The following is a 19,481-nucleotide window of genomic DNA, read 5'->3' as shown; positions in this document are numbered from 1 at the left end:
TTTACATTTTCTAAACATTGATGAACGATTTGGTTTTACTTCACGTTTTCAGTGGATTTAACTGGGATTTTTTTTTACACTTAGACTTTGATGTCGGAACTCTGTTGCCCAAGGTGCCTTGAAACGTGTGAAAACGTATGCTAGTAATTTTACATTTGTACTTTTCTATTTGTAGTGATTACATTTTGATACTGAAGTATTTTGTTGTTCAGTGCCAGAAAAGCCAAATTAGATCCACTGTGACTCAATGTGTCTAAAAAACATGACAAATTACCAGTATGCTGAATATTTTTTTATTAGTGGCATAAAATATGATAAAGAGATACAACAGTCAAAAGGTTAAGGATATGGTCAGGTTTTTGGAAAAAGTAAACAGTACTATAAGGCAGCGCTTTGTAACATTTTGGGCTTTTGACTCCTGAAAATGAAGCCAAATCTACGAGTGATTCCTCGTCACCTGTTGCATAAGTCTATCAGCTTTGACCAGTTCAACTAAAGAGGTATTATCATACAATCATCTAACAAATCAAGACCCCTCTGATTAATTGGCAACCTTTTGAGGGTATCCCGAAACCAAGGTCGGAAACCCCTGCTGTAAGGCATGAGCTGTCATGTGTACAATGTGGCAGTAATAGTTTATATAAAGAAAATGTATTATTCGTGTTATTTCTATGTTGAGACTACTTGCAATAGTTTGCATTGGGTTTAAATACCCCAGAATGACAAAGCTTTTTTTGTTTGTTTTGTTTTTACATGTTTTTATTTTGTTGCTTTGTTGAAAACAGGAAGGGGGACAAAGTTATAATATTTCATAATTATGACTTTGTAAGTCAAAATTATTTTCATTTCTAGGTGGAAATGTGAAATTCCCTTCTTCGCCTTCTCTTTAAGTTCAGAACTCTACTTTCTCATTATTAGGTCTGCCAGAGAGAAAGACAACAGCAGATATAAGTCAAACTCTTGGAAGTTCCTCACAACGCTTTCATTTCTGGGCCAATATTTTGAGACTGACTTACAGTTACAAAGTGAGACACAATACAAAAATAAAATGTTTTTTTTTTTTTAAGACGGAAGAATATTTGTGCTGTGTCAGTGCTGGAGCCTGGTCCGGCTACACCGCTGATCTACAGTATTCAAGGATAGGGATAAAAAAAAAAAAACGTTCTGGTGTGTTGCTGTACCCTGGATGCAGCGACAGAGCCCTTGTAAAAGAGATAGCAGAGGTTGTGGAAGGACATCCGGCGTGATATCAGGCCTTATCCCAACAATGTACATCCGGTCAACCAGACTATGTTGCCAATCAAATCAGATATAAGATTAGGATCTGATATCATGTATGATGATGTCATAAATGCTTCCGGAAGTCTTTACTGTCTAACTGAGGTTACAATGTTGCCTGCTGTTACCAGTCAGCTCAATGAAGGCAAATTCTTACTTACATACTGAGCATAGAGTAAATAACCTGTGAACCTTAAAATAGACTTTCATTTTGTTCACAGTGATTTAAAAAATAAGATTCAAATAATTTTAACATACATTTTCACCTATTAAATGAGGCAACATACAAGTACATGTAAGGCGGTTATTATATTAGTCAGGTTTTTATCCGTTTCAGTTCCACTTGCCCAAGCAACCACTGACAGAGCAATACCACCATGTGTTTTATCCACATACTGTACATGCAGGTATGATATGATTAGGTGACATCTATTCAAGTATCTGAAATAACCCCAACACTGTACGAGAAATGTTATGATGGGGACACAGAAGCACACAAAATTCGCGGCCCTTGTAGGAGCCCTGCAAGAGGTCCAGGTCGGTAAAACAATCGCCTCTAAAGCTGCGCAGTCTGTAGGAGGTCTTTGGCATTTTACAGAGCGGCAGTAGAACATCATCTGACTCCCGCCTTGATGTCTGATGCTTTCAGATTTCTCTTCCAAACTTGAGGGATCTGTATCACAAACAGGATGACACATAGGACTTAATCTTTAAACACTCTTTTAACTGGCATTATAGTGTGTGTGTGTGTGTGTGTGTGTGTGTATTACTAGAGGGGGTACTGAAGGCTCTAGATGTCGTCCCAGAAATGACAGCAGTCTTCTCCATATCAGCCCGCTTCCCAAGAACATGAAGCCTGTTACCAGCCAGAAAACACGAGGGTCCTGGTAATAAACACAAGTATATGTGAGTATAAACATACAAAAGGAGCAGTATGTACTGTACATACAGACACACGGACCAAAATGAATGAATACACTCAAATGAAATTGTAGAAACACTGGAAGACTAAAAAAAATGACAATCCCACACACAATCAGGTCTGCATGGACATGTCCACAAACAAAATGTACTTTATGACTAAACTTAGTTAAAATAAAACAAACTACTTTCTAAATTCACTATAGACTTACTAGACTTACAAGAATATAAAAGTTAAGACAAGCAAGAAAATGCTCATATTTGAAAATATGTGATATCATTTTTCGCAAGAAGGTTTCTCACCTCTTCAAAGGACGATGCCAAATTCATTCCAAAGGCCACCCCTATCAGACCGAATAAGGAAAGGGAGAAGGAGCCCATCGCCAGTTGCAGATTCAAGCGCATCATCACGTTGCGATGGCTTGACAAAACAGACAGCATATGTTTTATGTTTCAAGGGGACTTGTCAACGTATATATGTCTTTTTAGAAGCAGAAAGAGATTTTTTATAACTAAACACAATGTAAGTTCCAGTTGTATTAATGCATTTTCAAATTAAATCTAGTAAACATTAAGAAAAGACACAAAACATCACACATTTTATGAACCGTCCAAAGTAAAATTCTACATAAAAATTGAATTGAATCAATGAATGTTGAATGTTCAACCATGTTCACATACAAAATTTGGGAAATAATGAAGATAGTCATCATTTTTAACACAAACAGGATTTTGAAAAGAGTGGGGGACCTGTGTCCCCAATGGGAATTATGCCTTAGGCTTTATGTGTACATATACTGTATATCCTTAACAGGCATGTGTGGCTACCTGTCCAGATTGATAAAGATGACACTCTCAGAGTCATCTATCAGGCCTTTCAGCTCTCTGGTCTTGTTCCCCAGCTCCTCAGCCTGCATGGAGCAGCTCACAGTTAATGTATGAACTCCCAACACAACCACTGTGCATTACATTTAGATGACATTAAACACTGTGTGCCAGGGCTTTTGATATTAAACAAGAGGGGCGAGTGGACAGGTTCAACACCGCAATAAAGGTGCAAGTAAGAATAAATGTCTGGACTTTAGTTTATTCAAAATACCATTTGGTTTTGTATTTTACATAATATTCAATTACATTAATTTATGGTTGAGCTTTCGTTATCAATATTTTTACTTATTTCATATTATTTAGGAAAAGGGAAACATTTGTGTCTATCTGTTTAAGTAGCATTACCTGCATCATGTAATTCTCCAATAAAAGCTCCATCTCCTCAGCATGGTCAATACCTAAGCTGCTCTCCTCACTAGAAAGACAGACAGACGAATGTTAGTACAAAGAAACACACGTACATACAAATACATTTCAAATAAAGGCCTAGCAATTACCAAAACATTCACAATCGATATGATGATTTATAATTTGGAATTGCTCTACGTATATATAATTTTTTTAAGTAAAAAAAAAAAGTTGTGTTAATTAATCATAAAAACGATAAATGGCGAGTTTTCTCTCAAACAAGTCAAAGCACAAACTTGTCGTGAATAGCTCGTTTAAACCTGAATACCCAATTAGAAAATATGAATCCAGCGGTAAACAACGCAACGTTAGCTACATATTACAGAAATAAAACGGATAGTCTGACGTGAGTTTAGATACTAAAAACCGTCTTGCTATAGCAAAGCGGTGCCACAAAGCAATCTGTCCACGAGCGTTTCCGGAATGAGACTCATCATGTGCACGCGCGCATGTGTATCACGGCTATGTAATATGCACGAGTCCCCACCACTGAAAGTCAGACCGCGTGGCCTAATGGATAAGGCGTCTGACTTCGAATCAGAAGATTGAGGGTTCGAGTCCCTTCGTGGTCGTTTCTTTTGGTTTCCATTGTCTCATTGGTTTCTCCTTGCTTTGACCACAAGAAAAAAAAAACGTTCTGTTTGGGGTCCTGGAGGCATACTTTTACCATCTTTATAACTACATCATAGTTGCTTAAACAATGTTGAGTCTAAATTTTTCTTTATGCAACTTCATGCATAAAAATGTTTGGATTAATAAATACCCCAACCATTACAGCCCAACAATAAGATTATAAGAGCCCAAAGCATCAACACCGCTAAGGAAAAGTTGCCATAGCAACTTGTCATCTGACTCCCTAATAGTATACCTAGCCGTCTCCAAAAACATACATTTTCCTTACATATCCCTGTGCAAAGGAGAGGGTTACAATCTTTCTATCTAATCAAAATTTGTCATTTGGTCACCGGTGTGGCTAAACACAGAACATTTAATGTATTATTATTTAATATAAGACTTTGTGTTACCACACCAAATAAAGCAAGTAAGGCTAATGGTTCTAAGGATGTATCAGTAGTTTGGGAAAGCATTTCAAATATGTATTGCCAAAATTTAGATAAAGTAGGACAATCTCAAAACACGTGTATTTAACCCTCATGTTGTCCTTTGGTCAAATTGACCCATTTTCAGTTAACAAAAATGGGCCGTCGAAAAAAGTGCTGAAAATGTCAACATTAAAAATATCAAAAAACTTTGGAAAAACACAAAAAACAACAAAAAAAGCACCCACAACATTGAAAAAATTTCAGAAAAAGCCTTATTAAAGTAAATAAAAAAAGCACAACACAAGGGTTAAGTGGCTTGGTCACACATAGGATCTATATTGGGTGTGAATTGGGCTAATAACTTTAGTCCAGTGCAGTCGGTCAGAAATTTTAAACTGCATAACAGCATGCTTCATGCATATCGAAGAAGAGTATATACCCCCAGTCATCTTTGACTAGATGGAGACTGAGATTTTCACACCCTCCCTCTGGCCTTTAAGGGAGTTGAGACTTGTACATTTTTTGACATCAATAAAGAGCCAATTCCTGGGACTCTAAAGGATCTTTGAAGTGAGTTCATGGGAGTGCACGTGTAACTTACAAAACCCTTGGGTCTGTCCACTTGGTTAGACAGAGTTCTTCAATAATCTCGTCCTCATCCAAAATCTTCAGCAAGGTGTCTTTAAAGACTTTTATGTCCGTCTCCAACTCTGATAAGCTGTTAGAGTTACAAGAGGCAGAGGGATACTGAGCGAGACGTGCAAAACAAAGCATGTACATGTTGATTGTTAATGTTTAGGTCTAACACCGAACTGACTCCATAGCTCTTAGATCCAAGGATGATAATTAGTTGGAACCTGATTGGAGAAGTACCGTATGTAGGGCCAATGACTGGGATTTTAAAAGTAAACTGTAGGGAATTTTTGAGAGAAGATAAAAGTAATGACAGCTGTGCCAAAACAATTATGACCAAGAAGATAACATACATGAACCAAACAATAATAGTGTAAGACCTGAGGCCTGCCACATGTGATTAGTGAAGCATAATTAAAGTACTAACCAAAGATGAGGGACTTTTTGGATTGACTGATGAAAACTAGTTCAGCCTCACATATGGGGACCCATTTTCTCATATGCATAATTTAGAAATGCATTGCCATCTTGATGCTATCTCCCTCATTTATAAGATACTTTACAAACTATGACAGTGTATGTGGTTGTGTGCTTTACCTCTTGCTATTCTGTAGCAGTATGTGGAGTTTACTTCTATCAACGGAAAGGATTTTAGGATCCACCAGGGATTCCAATGTGTCCAACATTACTGGTTCAACATCATTCAGCCGAGCTTGTAGAGTGTTTACCTATTGACAAAAATACATGAAGACGCATATAGGGCATGCACAAGCTTGCTTCACCTTATCTTGGAACAGTATGATGTCCTCAATTTACATGTAGGTTCCATCTAGGTTGGAACGTGCTTAAATACACTGTTTATCTAATCAGTCTTACCTTGTGCTGCAGGATGGCCTCCAGTGCTCTGAACTCAAAGGGCAGAGCGTGTGACTGGGATGCTATCTGAGGGGCCAGTTCCAGTACCAACCAACGTTCCAATCCAAACCCACGAAAATCCAACACCAACAGGGACTGCGGAGTCACGATGGCTTTCAAAGTCTGTGAAGAAACCGAGGGATGAGGGGAGAAACTTGAATTCTGATCCTCAATATCGGATGCAAAAACACTTCTTTCATTTCAAAAACTTCAAGATTGAAATGACTTACATGTTTTGTGGCAACCGATGCATGGCTTTTCATAAATTGTTTACATCTGCGTGACATTTCGGGGTAATGCGAGTGTGTTCATCTATACAGTCATGAACGCAGAACTACATTTGGATGACTGCACTCCCAAGAGTGGACTACTGATCTGTAAATATTTGCGTTGAGAGACCTGAAATACTTTGATCCGCCAGACGTACACTTCTATGTTTGTTTTCTCTTGCTACATTTAGATCCTCAAAACAGCCGACCCAATCAAGATGAGTAACCGGATTCTGCATCATGGGACTCAAACAGCATACACACCCAGTCAATATATCTGAAGCTTGTCAGTGTGTGTGTGTGTGTGTGTATGAAGTTGTCTGTCTTTCTAACAGTCGTGGTAGTTGGGTTTTTCACCCAACCAATATCATTTCTATGGCTTCTATCTTTGTCAGCAAAGATATGATATGTAGGTATATAGTATACCAAACTCCTAAATTAACAAAAACATGCAAAATTGCTTTAAACACGATAAACAAACAGGTCTGACACCACCCCTGCATCTTTACCATGTAAAAATTAAGTAGAAGGATTTGTCTCATTTTACCCATGTAATTAATATTTATGTTAAACGTGCCCCATTAAACAAAGACGATAGGTGGCTATTTTTGGGGGGCATTTTTGATTCGACAGTGGAAAGGGGGAGAGAGAGAGAGAAGGAATGACATGTAGCAAAGGGCCGCGGGTCAGACTCAAACCCAGGTCGCTGCCAGGACTGAGCCTTAGGACATGGGGTGCACATAAGCGACTATTCCAAATACATACACAAGATAAATAAGAAATTATAATAAAAAAAATACACTTAGTAAAAGTCCATTATTATATTTTATATATTTATTTATTGATGAAGTAAATTGCTACTTTTAAGTACATCCCACTGCTTTATTTGAAGGATGTCTGTGAGGCTGCTCTGTCTCCCCCTGCTGCTGGTTCTGTTGTGTCCAAACTGGGCTGGGATCCCTCTGGTTGTACAGGATAGCAAAATGTAGATGTTAAGAAATTATTATAATAGTAAAGTCTCTACTAAAATGTCTTTTTGGGCGCCTGGATAGCTCAGTTGGTAGAACGTGCTCCCGTCTGTAGAGGTTTACTCCTCGAAACAGCGGGCCAGGTTTTGACTCCGACCTGCGGCCCTTTGCTGCATGTCTTTCCTCTCTCTCTCTTTTCATTTCTTCAGGTGTCCTGTCAATAATGGCCTAAAAATGCCCCAAAAAGTCTCTGGGTGATATTGAGGCTGCCCATTGTCCCAGTGAGGGTGACGACTCAAACCAGAAACAGAACAGGACTGGGCCCTGGTCTGTCCACATCACACCTAGAGGCTTTTTACTAAGTTACCATAGACTGTTATGGGAGTTACATATAACTCTGGAGGAGTATAACTTCCGAACCATGCAATATATGGTCAAAAAGCAGAGAATCATAAGAATCCCCATATTGGACAATGAGATAAAATGAGTCATTTGACTGGAAGACTTTAAAAGTCAGTGGACTGCTAAGAAAAGCACATGATTGTCTTCTATATTGTGTCAAATAGCTTGTGCAAAAACTAAATAATAAATAGTAAAATGCGTTTCCCCAGGTCAGCGTGACTGCAGGAGAACCCGAGAGGAAAACAGCCCTGGCTGCACTGGCCGGGGGACTCTGGTGTGTGGCCAGTGTGAGTGCCACGAGCCTGACGCTGGATAACAGTGTAACATTCACCCATTTTTTTTTTCTCCACCAAATGAAAACTTCTGTCACTCGGGCCCGAACGCCCCTGTGTGCAGTGGTAGGGGGTAATCCATGCAGGAATTGGGTGAGTGTAAGTAAACCCGACAAAAAAATACAGCGGACAATTCTGCAAGTGCAGCAGCTGTTCATACCACAACAGCTGGTACTAAATTTGATTAATAAGCCATGTAATATTGTCTTACCTACTTAATTACAGAAACAGATTTATATTATTGAGGATACACTTTTTTTATATATAACAGAATATGTGGAGGCCATGGGAAATGCAAAAGTGGGTGTTGTGTTAGTGATGACGACTTGGCCGGTAAAGACTGCAGCTGCTCCATGGAAACGGCTGCCTGTAGGCTGCGTAGTGCGGGAACAGGTAAATAAATGTGAGCCACCATACACAGGCCCACCCTATGAACGCTGCCCTGTTTGTCCAGGCAGGTGTCAGCAGCACAGGGAGTGTGTGGAGTGAAGGACATTTGGAACAGGAGCAAAGAAGGACAGGTGAGAACTGGTGGCTTTTAATAAAAGGTGTTAGAGTAACATTTAAGCTATGTCTGGGCTAATTGTATGATTAAAGGCAGCCATTCAAGGTATTACCTCAGCATGGGATCAAAAGACAAAGTATGGTGCTTTCTGTTATGACACCACAACTCCCTCTTGCTGCTTTAAGCATAAAAATGGCATTATTTTAATGACCAACACAACGGCATTTATAATTTACAGTTACTGTTTTATCCTTCCTCAAAAACTTACTGGTTTGTCTATCCAGTCATTTTCAGGTGTGACCAAGAGTGTGTCTACGTCACCGTGACAATAATGGAGACCAAACATGATATGCCACACTAGGAGCACATACTGCAATCTGTAAAATGATGAGCAGTGATGACTCTTGCTTCTTTTACTACACCTTCTCCTGCGCGCCCTCTGGAGGACAGTCAACTTTGGTGTGGGCTAAGGAAAGTTCTTTGTGTACTATAGAAGGGATCAACCAGCAATCAAGCCATATGTTTCCCTGTCTTTAATGTTACTATTGGTCCAAATCAGCTTCCTGCACTGAGTTTTACTTTACTAGATATCACGTTTGAATGTGTTTTTTTGTCCTATTTTTTGTTCTAAATCCCTTAATTAGTTGTATTTTAAGAAAACAGGTAGATAAAATAATTCTTTCCGGTTTTCATTATTTAACTGCATTGTGTTTTACTTGCATCATGTCTAATTTATCAACAGGCTGAACACCTCTGGTTTTAAATGGAGTTGTAATGGCATCTGCATCAGCAGGAGAAGTTGATTTAAGCCTTCTGTAGAATTATTAGCATAATGCCCATGAAAGACAACCCGTTATTAAGATCAATGTTTTGGCTTAGACGTATGATGACAAAAAATAGAGAAAGAAAGCCTACCTCCATCCTTATGATAATGCAGTTGTTTCGAGCTATGAGGCTGGTACTGTGCTGGAAGCGAAGGTCTCTGGCCTGGAGACTTAGCTCCTGGCAAAGCTCCGTTTTCTTCTTCTCTGAAAGAGAAAAAGGAATAAGAGGGGAAGAAGAAGAGGGTTAGAATAAAAACACAAATGAATACCTCTCTGTTTCATATATATGTTATCTAATCTATGTTCAACTGTGTCAGTCTCAATGACAACCATGATTTTTTTCCTCAAAAAAATAAAGGCAGGCAGATAAATCAAACATGAATAAGATTTATGTTCCAACACTTACCAAATGAGGTCACATTTCCCTCTTGGTCAAAATTCATCTGTGAAATAGCAATCACAGTTATTCCAACTAACACCAGTTTTAGTGTATTTCAATAACTAAAAAGGTATGACAGCTGATTGGTAAATGTTTGATTAGTTTGATAAATTTAGGAAATCCAGGTTAAATCCAGCGGACAAAAGCTGCGGAATGCAAAAGGCTGAATCAGTTTCTACAAAAGAATTTTGTCTTTTTTTCTTGTCATTTGACCTCGTATTAGTAACTATTGTTAAATAACATTGGGCATTTTTTGGGCTGACTGCCCTGTCTCTCTTACCACTACAAAAACTGGAGGCAGACTGGAAACGTCTGTCACTCTGTGGCGGATAAACAACACTGTTCAAAGAAAAAACAAAGTTAAACCACATGTAAAGTAACATTTTCCTTAAATATAATAAAAATAGAGCATACAAAAATCAAATATGTTGCTGATGATATCTACATCTTTCTGTAAATTAATACATGTTAAAAAAACATTTAGTAATAAAAGAGTTGTGACAACACATGTACTTACTTTACTAAATCCAGTATATATATATATATATATATATATATATATATATATATATATATATATATATATATATATATATATATATATATATATATATATATATATATATATATATATATAATACATAATACAATTTATTCCAGCACCCTTTGCACTATGCTGCATAATTAAAATAATAACTATCATAACTTTAATTTACTCCTGCATACTTTGCACTCTTCATGCATGATTGCCTCAATCTGTCTATATTGTTTCTGTTTGTAGTGTGTATACTCAACATCAGTCACATATGCTAATACCAATTCATCTAACAAATAGTTGGCCTGCAAATCAATGTATCAGACAGGCTATACTGTAGACATGCATTTAAATGTGAAAATTACCAAGTGCTGCAAAAAGGATAGAATGGTGTACTTATCTACCTAAGACAAAAGTCAAAAGTATTGTATTACAAGTATAGTATTACAATGTAATACCAGCATACACGTCACATATGAATTCTGCTGTGGAAACAGATCACCTGTTGTCAGTATATATACTACCTTACCAGGCCATGTTGCACCTGCTTGTAGCAGGGTCTCCTTTCTCAGGGCAGCAGACTGAAATCTTGTGGGTTGACACCTGGACATCGGCAGTGTTTGACTGCAGAGTGCATCTGAACAAACACCCCCGTAACACCTGCGGTACAATCCCAGTTCTCTGTTTCCAAGTGGCACAGTGTACTTCAGTGGGTAGATTGCTGCACGAGCACCACAAAGGAGACGGGTTTGAGTCCCACCCATTCTTGAGGAAAAATAACTAACAGAACTAAAAAGTCGCTTTGGATAAACGTTCCCACCAAATGGCAGGTACATCCTAGTGCAGTTCATACAGCCAGTCAGAAGTACACTGTGTAGTTTCATCTCCACTGCTTCAAGAAGATCATAAAACATACAACCGCAGGCAAACGGTGGGGGAGAAAAGGAAGGGAAGCTTTAGCCTACATAAGCAAAGAAAGAAGGCATATCAGTGTGTCGTAAAAAGATGAAAGTGGTGATAAAATATTGGTTAACGTAGCCTCCAGTACTGCTAGTCATACTGCATGTTGTCTTTCTTCACAGTGTTGTCAAGAGTGCAGTGCAGCTCTGCATGTGAGTTAGCTATGCTAACTAAGTTATCTCATCTGTTAGTATCAGGAGTAGTCCGTGTTCTAAGTTAATTATCTATTTAAAATGTGTGACAGTGAACGAAGACACTCGTAACACCAGTCAGTTACCTGCCGCTAACTACCGACTTCCCCCAACTAACACAGTAGGCTCTTTTTTAGTCCCAATACACTGTTGAGTAAGTTAGCAGGATGGAAGCAACTAGCAAACAAGAGGACAAGCAAGAGTCCTCTTGTACGGGACCATAATGCACCGCGGTAACAAGGACCGGCTGTCAAAGATCATCTCTGAGAAAGTCAACCACTTGGACTCGCTTGGACTAGCTAACTACAGAAGTTGACCAACAAGTCCTAATATTTGAGCGGTCGCCAGGTTTTTAGAAATTACGGAGGTCATCAGTCAAAGCCATATACAATACAGCAATGAAACGTTGTTCCTATTTTCCTACATTAATACTATTCATATTGCCTAGTTATTTCCGGGAAGCGTTATAAGACATTTTAATGCAAGGATTAGCTAGCTAGCCTACCATTCATCTCCCATAAATGTTTATGGTGTCTCAAAGCCCACTCCCCTTGCCAGGAATAACATGTCGATGGATACACACATATATGCAGACCCTTTATCTATTGTTTTGGTCTACATTCAAATAAAGGCAGATGGAAAAATACTGGAATCAGCCAAAATTAATAATCCTAGGTTTCTAAACCTACAGGACATAACCTCAGTGGTCCTCCCGCGCTACAGGCGTTGCCACAGTGACCTGTTTGGTTCTGACCCTTAGCAAAGTTGTTCCTCTAAAAAACTGCCCATCATCACAGACACGTGCCAAGCTATTTTTTGCGTGCTTATCAATATTTCGGGCTTGTGTGGCACCCGAAACAAACTATAGTGTGGGCTCATTGCTCTGGCTTCGCGAGATGTGGACACAGAATGGGTAAAAAAGACCGCGCATGCGCAGCCGCTGAGGCGTTAGTCAGTTTGTCAGCATCAGCATCTCTCCACTGGATGTCTGACAACCGGAAGGATGCTGTGGCAGGGAATGGGGAAGCGTGGCTATTTAATGTGTTGAAGCTGTAGCCGATTATAAGCAGCTTCGTTCTCAAAACGGACCTCGTCCATTTGTTTTTTTATTTTTTCGGTGTTGGTAATCTGCATTTAACAGCTGCCATGTTCCCGTCGTGTCAGTCCCAGCCCGCGGACAGCAGCGCGAAGAAGAGCTCCATGGCTAAGCTGCTGCTCGGGGTCTTTGTGGTTTACATGCTCCACACCGCCTGGCTGCTGTACGGCTTCCTCAACACTAAACCCTGCGATGGAAGCACAGGAGAGTACTGCATCACCTCCTACTTGACAGCAAGACCCAGGCTACAGGTTAGCAGGCCTTTTTTCTTATTCCCCACTCCTCACAACAAATGGACAAATTAGGGATACAAAAAACTCCATTTCTGTGAGATCCAGCTCAAGACACTAGCCTATAGTGCACGGGCATGGAGTTGAGAATAACTAAACTGACTGTCCCTGCCTTTTCATAATCTTATTAACCAGTACTGTTTAACATAAAGCACTTGGCAATGGTATTTAATGTGTTGTTGTCTGCTTGTGAGTTAGTTGTTAATGTCATTAGTGTTTTTCAGATTAAATCAGTTGGCTATTTATTTTATAGAGAGTTGACGTGTTTGTCAGGCTGAAACATTGTTTTGGTGATTTACGTAATGGAGGAAATCAACGCAGATTTATTATCCTGAACATGATGGAGAGCTTTGGTATCATACTGCAATGTATCACAACAGTCTCTTCATAAAATGCATGTGTTGTGTAGTAAATTTTGTTTTTGGTGGCGGCCAGTTTAGTCATTAAACATAATGGACACATATTTGAAACATGGACAGATTTTTATTTTTTATTTTTTTGTTCCCAATCTTAATTTCTGCAGTTGCATCTCATTTTTCACTCAAAGTGTCTTCTAAAATGGACTGCTTTGAATCTCGTCTCTTCTTCTCTTTTGTCACATCCAGCTAAGTGTCTTCACCTGCCTCATGCCAGACAACAGCCAACTGAACCTGGCTGTAAAAATAGACCCATTTGACCCACACTCTTCATTTGAGAGGTGGGTTGGACATGTTGATACATCTGAATGCAAATATTAAAGACAAGACTCCCTGCTTATTACCTACCACAACAGGAACAGTAGAAACTATACATCCATGGCATGAAATGTTGTAATAGTTTTTTTTTAATTAGATAGAAAAAAGTTTATTTGTCCATCTCTGTCAGGCTGGCTGTTTTTAATTTATACCCCTCTCTCTCTCTCTCTCTCTCTCTCTTTCCCTGTAGGCAGGTGAATATCTCTCTGCCAGAGCAGACTCGGGCTAACGGCACTCTGTATGCAGTCGTGTACGTTCACAAGGCCGGTGTTTCACCTCTGGACGACGGCAGAGAAGTTCACTATGCAACTCAGCTCACCACCTACATCACACCCACCCACACACACACAGAGGGGCAGAGAGAAATGCAGAAGGTAAGATGTACAAATGTAATTCAATTTCTGTCAGAGTCCTATCATATTTCGGCCACAGTGTCACCTTTACAGTAATGTTGAACATGCTGCCTTGCTGCAAATAAAGTTATTTGTGTGGCTCCAGAAGCCGAGTCCCAGATCAGAGAATCCTGTATCCCATTGGAGACCTCACCTGTCAATCACTATGATGTCAGAGGACTTCACCTTCAACAAGGCGGGGCTTCCTAGTGATGTGAGGCGCTACATGAGAGTGTAAGTCAACAGGATGCTTTGGAGGTCAAAGTCATGTGATCAGTCAGAGGGCTGCTGACTCATCAGTAAACTCAAGTGCTTGAGTGAGGAAAGCTTTCACCCATTGATCAACTTAAAGTATCCCTATCCACAATATACTGTGTATGTACTGTGTAAGTATTTGTATATATATATATATATATATATATATATATATATATATATATATATATATATACTGTATATACGTGTACGTATACATGAGCCCTTCAAATAAAGCAATTGACTGTTTATCAATGGTTAGGCAAATCTACATAGTTAAACAAATACAAATACTGTCGCTGAGTAAACTATTTAAATGTATGTGCATGTGTATATTCATTCATACTCTTTTAGCATTCTTTTTTTGCAACTCCGCCCGGCTGTAAATAATGAATTTGCCCCAGGCCAACGTGTGTGTCTAGGTTAAACTGTGTTCCTGTTTCTAGCTCTCAGGATGGCCGACAGATGATCTACCTCCCTCTGCTGCTGGTTAACGAGCTCAGCTTCAGAGTCAGAGACCTCCTGGTAGGACAACCAACCTTACACACACACACAGTTTACCATACACTTAATAAAACCTCGACTAATAAACACTGGGGTTTGAATGACGTGCCTTTACGCGTGTCTATCCATACATTGAATAGGAGATCAGCAGCAGCACCGTCCAGCTGCCTCTGACTGTGACCTATGAGGGAATCTCTTTAAGGGGGTTCAGGTTCTGGGTGCATCTGCAGGACGTGGTTTATTCCCTGCGACAGTTTGGTGAGCTTATAAAACTACAGATAATAATAATGTAATAATAACCCGTGTTCAGGTTTCAGCTCTTGTTTTTGTTTTTTGTATATCACATAGTCAGGAGATTGAACTAAATGGAATCCTTTGATACTGCATCTTGGTGTTTACCTAGGCTTCACGGAGGAAAACATAGATGAGATTAAAGAAACTTTGGTGGGCTCCAACCTCTACCTGTTAGTGTTGACTGCACTCATCACAGCTCTACAAGTAAGATTACGCCATAAAAACACTATACCTTACAAATAAGAATCCACCTGATAGATCCGTCTCTGTATGTAACCCAGTGTCATAAGGGGCACATGGCAACTCAGGCATGTTGCTAATGACACATTTTGAAGTTAACAATATGCTTCTTCTCTACATCTGGGGTTTTCAACAGCTTATCTGTGAATTCTTGGCTCTCAAAAATGACTTCAGCTCATGGAGAAAAAAGAAAAGCATGGCAGGAATGTCCAGGAAGTCAGGTAAGAAAATCATCAACCTAAACAAGTTTGCAAAGTTTTTGTTGCAAAGGAAGCATTTTTATTCAATGTAGGAGGGTTTACTGACAATTATGAACAACGTTAAATTATAGTTTTGCTGTAAATGAGGTACTGCAAAGTAAAGCAGTGCCTGGAAAATGTTGGTCTCTTCCATCTCTATTTGTAGTTCTGTGGCGTAGTCTCAGCACTTTGCTGATTTTCCTCCATCTGCTTGAAGAGACCAGTCTACTGATGCTGCTTCCTGTTGGATTGGGAGCATGTGTTGAGGTATTTATTATAATTGGCCTCCTCCAACAGAAAAGGTACAATAAAGATCTTACCAGACATTTTGAACCTACTTACCTGTCGTCCTGCCAGGTGTGGAAGGTTTTCAAAGTGTTTAAGATCCCACTTCAATGGAAAAGCTCCAAGCTCCATGTGAGTATATGGTGCCATTAAACCACCCATTCATTGTAGATGTGTAAATTGATGTAATTTGTTGTGGTGTAAATAACTTCACTTTTCTTTCAGCCCTGTTAGAGATAATCAACACATTTCTTTCTAACTTAAGCCTTCCTCTTCTCTTACTGTGCAGGTAAATAAGCTGGATGAAGAAGAAAGAAAGACAGTGGAGTATGACACGCAGGTGTGACTTTATCTTTTTTATTTGATTTTCAACTCTGCCTCCAGCTTTGTGTAATTTGAACATTTTGTGTGTGGTTTTCTTCGCCAGGCGTCCAGATACTTGTCCTACTTGGTCTATCCTCTGTGTATCAGTGGAGCTATTTTCTCACTGGCCTACTTACGCCAAAAGAGGTGAGCTGGGCCACACAGCTTTCATCTCGCAACTCATTTGTACAGACTACTTGTAACATTTCAATACAAACTCTTTCCTGGTTACATCTTGGTTCCTCTCAACCTACTATACTGAAGTATTTTAAGCAGTCAGATTCAAATCAGAGCTGAATATTTCTTGAATAAAAGTAAGATGTTTTTTTTTAAATATGTTCTAATATACTTGGCATTGTGTACACAGATGCAGCAGCCACTACATTAGATTAACATTAAATTGCATTACTTTGACAGTTATTATTCCTGGTTGATCAACAGCCTGGTGACTGGTGAGTTGACTTCCATCATTTGTCTCAGTGAAACAAGCTCATCTGTATAATTTATTAGGTAATTTGTTGTTTTTCAATATATTTCATTGAATTCTTGGTAGTTTCCTTCATGAATTAAAGGTCCTATAGTATGCTATATTTTAGGTTCATACTTGTATTTTGAATTGTTACTAGGACATGTTTTCATGCTTTAATGTTCAAAAACACAGTTTTCAGAGTCTCTGCCCCGTCCTTGAACTGTGGCGGCCCTTTCTACCTGTATAATTATTAATAATAATTCATTACATTTATATAGCGCGTTATCATAGACACTCAAAACGCTTAAGGGCCAATGTGTAGCACCCACTTGGGTGATGCACGGCAGCCTTACAACGCCAGACACTCACCACACATCAGCTTATATAAATAATTTAGATGTGACATCACAACTGTACGGAAGTCCAGACGGGTGGTTTTAAAGGCACAGTTTCTGAACACGGCTGTCTGCATTTATGTGTGGATGTAGGGTTTCGATAATTTCACAGTAATATAGCATCTCAACCTGCTTGATAATGCAAAAAAGACTCACTTTTTACAATATAGGACATTTAAAGCTGATGCCTTTACTAGTATAATAACCACTAACGTGCTGCATTGACACTTTACCTCTCCTTCTCCTCTCAGGAGTGTATGCCTTTGGCTTCCTGTCTATGGCCCCACAGCTCTTCATCAACCATAAGGTCTGTTTTGTCTATCGGTGTACTAATTACCAACTTATCTGATTACAGTGCTGAGTGAAATTAAATAACTTGAATATTTTACATTACTGTGCAAACTGTCTGCTCTGCTGTCTCGTTGTGTTTCTTCCCCTCCTCTCCCTGAATCAGTTGAAGTCTGTGAGCCACCTGCAGGGGACAGTGTTGATGTACAGAGTGAGCGTGAAACATTTTTATGGGATCTTTGTATTAAAGTTGTTTATCCTCATCTATTTGACCATGAACAGTTTTTGCTCAGAGCTGTCATTGTTGAGTTCATTATTTATTCTCTCGCTTTCTCTCTCTACCAGGGAGTGAACACCATGATCTCAGACCTGTGTTCCTTTGCCTCGTTTTTCTCCTCTTCTGGATCATTCTCCTCCTCTCATCAACTTTCCTGCTTCAGAGATGAGATCCTCTTCTTTCTCTACCTCTACCAGCGAAGGTTAGGACATTACATGATACTACAAAACATACACACTAACACTTGCATACATTTAGACACAATGGCTCATAGTAGCATACTAAAGTAAAACTCCTGTCATGTTTGTCAATGTTTTCCGTATATCCAGCAGTTTGCTATTCCCAATGCACCTAGTTGACTTTTGTCTGGATTAGTGTGCGATATAACTCTGCTTTCATCTCATGTCTCCACCAGGCGTTACGCCCACAGGGCCAGGAGGCGAGAGTCCGGGCCCCATAGCAAGAAACTAAAGACTCAATAAAGAGAACACAAATTCCTCTCCTTCCTTTTTTTCCAGTGCACAAACACACAAAAACTCCTTCGTAAAACATCATTGAAGATGTGAAATGGAGGCTCAGGAAGGACACTGGGCCACGTGTGCCACAGTAGCTTCAAACTGATCCAAGATGAGCTATCCTGCCTCTGACTCTTTACTACTGTACACTGATGAAGCAGCTGCCACTTTTTGCTCGACATCGGTGAAGCTTCCACCTTTACTGCTCCAGTGATCGAACTCTTTTCATCTACAGACACAGAAGAACATTGACGGCATCATATGACCAGTCGTAATGTGCATTTGCTTGATTCTGTTCTTTATGCATACATACGGGGAGTTAAAGAAGGTGTTTTCTGGTACACTGTAAAAGATGTAGCCTTCAAGCCCATTACATAATCATGAATCAATAACCATCTGCTGCAACTTAAGACTTGAACTTTATGACCGACTCACTCAACTTGACTTTCATATGGCTGTCTGAAAAGCTTGAGCCATAATTCTTCTTTTAAAATTTCCTTTGTATAACTGTTTATACACACATGAAGTATATTCTGGACTGTGTGCTTGTTCCAGCATCTAATAATCTAAAAAATCCCAGACAAGATGGCATCATTTTTATGGTTGCACCATTGCACTGAATGAAAATTATTCTGCACAATTACCCAAACGCAGCACAACATATTTGGTTTTTGTGGAAACTATTCTTTTGTGATCCTGAATAGAATTTAAAGTAGTGTGCTGTGGTTTGAATATTGCATGGCTTTGCAACACAAGAGGGTGATGATAGATGTACAGGTGGGTCCTACAGGGTTGCAGGTAGGCAAAATGTCAGTAATGAGAAGATCAGACCGGTCGCATTAAGCACTTTTTAATCTTCATGCAGTTTATGAAAATAAATGAATGACTTGTGTTGAAGGTGCTTTGGCGCTAGTCTGATAAGGTTGTATTGCAGACATGCTACCTGTTGTGTAGATTTAATGTTAGTCTTGTATATGTAGAACATCATTAGATAAACTATTTATTTGTATTTTGTCTTCCTTAACGTTCATGTATTACTTAGATGCGTTAGTTTCATTGTCAGTGTACTGCACAGTTATTTTATACAGATTGACTTTTCATGATAACATTTAAAAAAGAGGCTGACTATTGTCAGCAAGTTGACCACTTACTGTACATATCCTGATGGCATGCGTCTCTAAAATCCCTGCAATGCAATTTGACTTACAACATACTGTATATTTGCTTAATTTAAGTATCAATGTCTTTCCTTTCACTAAGCAAGCAAACGCATCACATAGGAGGAGAAACATTTGTCTACAGTAGGCATAAACACAGCACTTAAGTTAACTATT

The 19,481-nt window shown here is 39.2% G+C and overlaps 2 protein-coding genes and 1 non-coding gene across 7 annotated transcripts; 2 read left to right on the top strand and 1 right to left on the bottom strand.

Moving 5' to 3' along the window:
- Nucleotides 1–964: 964 nt before the first annotated feature.
- Nucleotides 965–11,975, bottom strand: mrs2 (magnesium transporter MRS2). Of its 2 annotated transcripts, XM_034873413.1 has the most exons (13): nt 11,312–11,975; nt 10,890–11,250; nt 10,106–10,164; nt 9,793–9,829; nt 9,478–9,590; nt 6,048–6,209; nt 5,769–5,899; nt 5,140–5,256; nt 3,433–3,502; nt 3,028–3,110; nt 2,503–2,620; nt 2,049–2,162; nt 965–1,951 (listed from the first exon to the last, which is right to left on the bottom strand). In XM_034873413.1, exons 2-13 carry the CDS (start codon nt 11,242–11,244, stop codon nt 1,892–1,894), a joined length of 1,419 nt encoding a protein of 472 aa, XP_034729304.1. In that variant the 5' UTR covers nt 11,245–11,250; nt 11,312–11,975; the 3' UTR covers nt 965–1,891. The 2 variants fall into 2 exon arrangements, with proteins under 2 accessions (XP_034729304.1, XP_034729303.1); XM_034873412.1 differs by having other exon boundaries at nt 10,890–11,975.
- trnar-ucg lies at nt 3,995–4,067 on the top strand. The gene has a single exon. It is a non-coding gene; the product is annotated as a tRNA-Arg (tRNA).
- Nucleotides 11,976–12,265: 290 nt separating the features above from the next.
- Nucleotides 12,266–18,605, top strand: LOC117945723 (cleft lip and palate transmembrane protein 1-like protein). Of its 4 annotated transcripts, none has more exons than XR_004656877.1 (17): nt 12,266–12,858; nt 13,503–13,594; nt 13,822–14,005; nt 14,130–14,257; nt 14,725–14,803; nt 14,923–15,040; nt 15,186–15,280; nt 15,453–15,537; nt 15,722–15,822; nt 15,913–15,972; nt 16,130–16,180; nt 16,268–16,350; nt 16,468–16,517; nt 16,621–16,655; nt 17,319–17,374; nt 17,522–17,566; nt 17,701–17,831. XR_004656877.1 is itself a non-coding variant. In XM_034873408.1 (17 exons), exons 1-17 carry the CDS (start codon nt 12,658–12,660, stop codon nt 18,112–18,114), a joined length of 1,590 nt encoding a protein of 529 aa, XP_034729299.1. In that variant the 5' UTR covers nt 12,267–12,657; the 3' UTR covers nt 18,115–18,605. The 4 variants fall into 4 exon arrangements, 3 of the variants coding, with proteins under 3 accessions (XP_034729300.1, XP_034729299.1, XP_034729298.1); XM_034873408.1 differs by lacking the exon at nt 16,468–16,517 and adding an exon at nt 18,048–18,605 and having other exon boundaries at nt 12,267–12,858; nt 16,645–16,655; nt 17,701–17,834; XM_034873407.1 differs by lacking the exon at nt 16,468–16,517 and adding an exon at nt 18,048–18,605 and having other exon boundaries at nt 12,268–12,858; nt 17,701–17,834.
- Nucleotides 18,606–19,481: the final 876 nt, after the last annotated feature.

This window comes from Etheostoma cragini, chromosome 6 (assembly GCF_013103735.1).
Source record: "Etheostoma cragini isolate CJK2018 chromosome 6, CSU_Ecrag_1.0, whole genome shotgun sequence".
In the NCBI taxonomy this organism is placed as follows: Eukaryota; Metazoa; Chordata; class Actinopteri; order Perciformes; family Percidae; genus Etheostoma; species Etheostoma cragini.
Note: the sequence above shows the minus strand (reverse complement) of the source record. Positions and strands in the feature narration are given on the sequence as shown.

Coding starts and splice junctions, on each gene's coding strand:
- mrs2 (XM_034873412.1), bottom strand. CDS start 11,274: ATGTTTTATGATCTTCTTGAAGCAGTGGAGATGAAACTACACAGTGTA. Junction 10,165..10,889: donor AGCAGGTGCAACATGGCCTG/GTAAGGTAGTAT, acceptor TTCTTTGAACAG/TGTTGTTTATCCGCCACAGA. Junction 5,257..5,768: donor CTGCTACAGAATAGCAAGAG/GTAAAGCACACA, acceptor TAACTCTAACAG/CTTATCAGAGTTGGAGACGG.
- LOC117945723 (XM_034873407.1), top strand. CDS start 12,658: ATGTTCCCGTCGTGTCAGTCCCAGCCCGCGGACAGCAGCGCGAAGAAG. Junction 14,258..14,724: donor GTGAGGCGCTACATGAGAGT/GTAAGTCAACAG, acceptor TCCTGTTTCTAG/CTCTCAGGATGGCCGACAGA. Junction 16,181..16,267: donor CAGTGGAGTATGACACGCAG/GTGTGACTTTAT, acceptor TTTCTTCGCCAG/GCGTCCAGATACTTGTCCTA.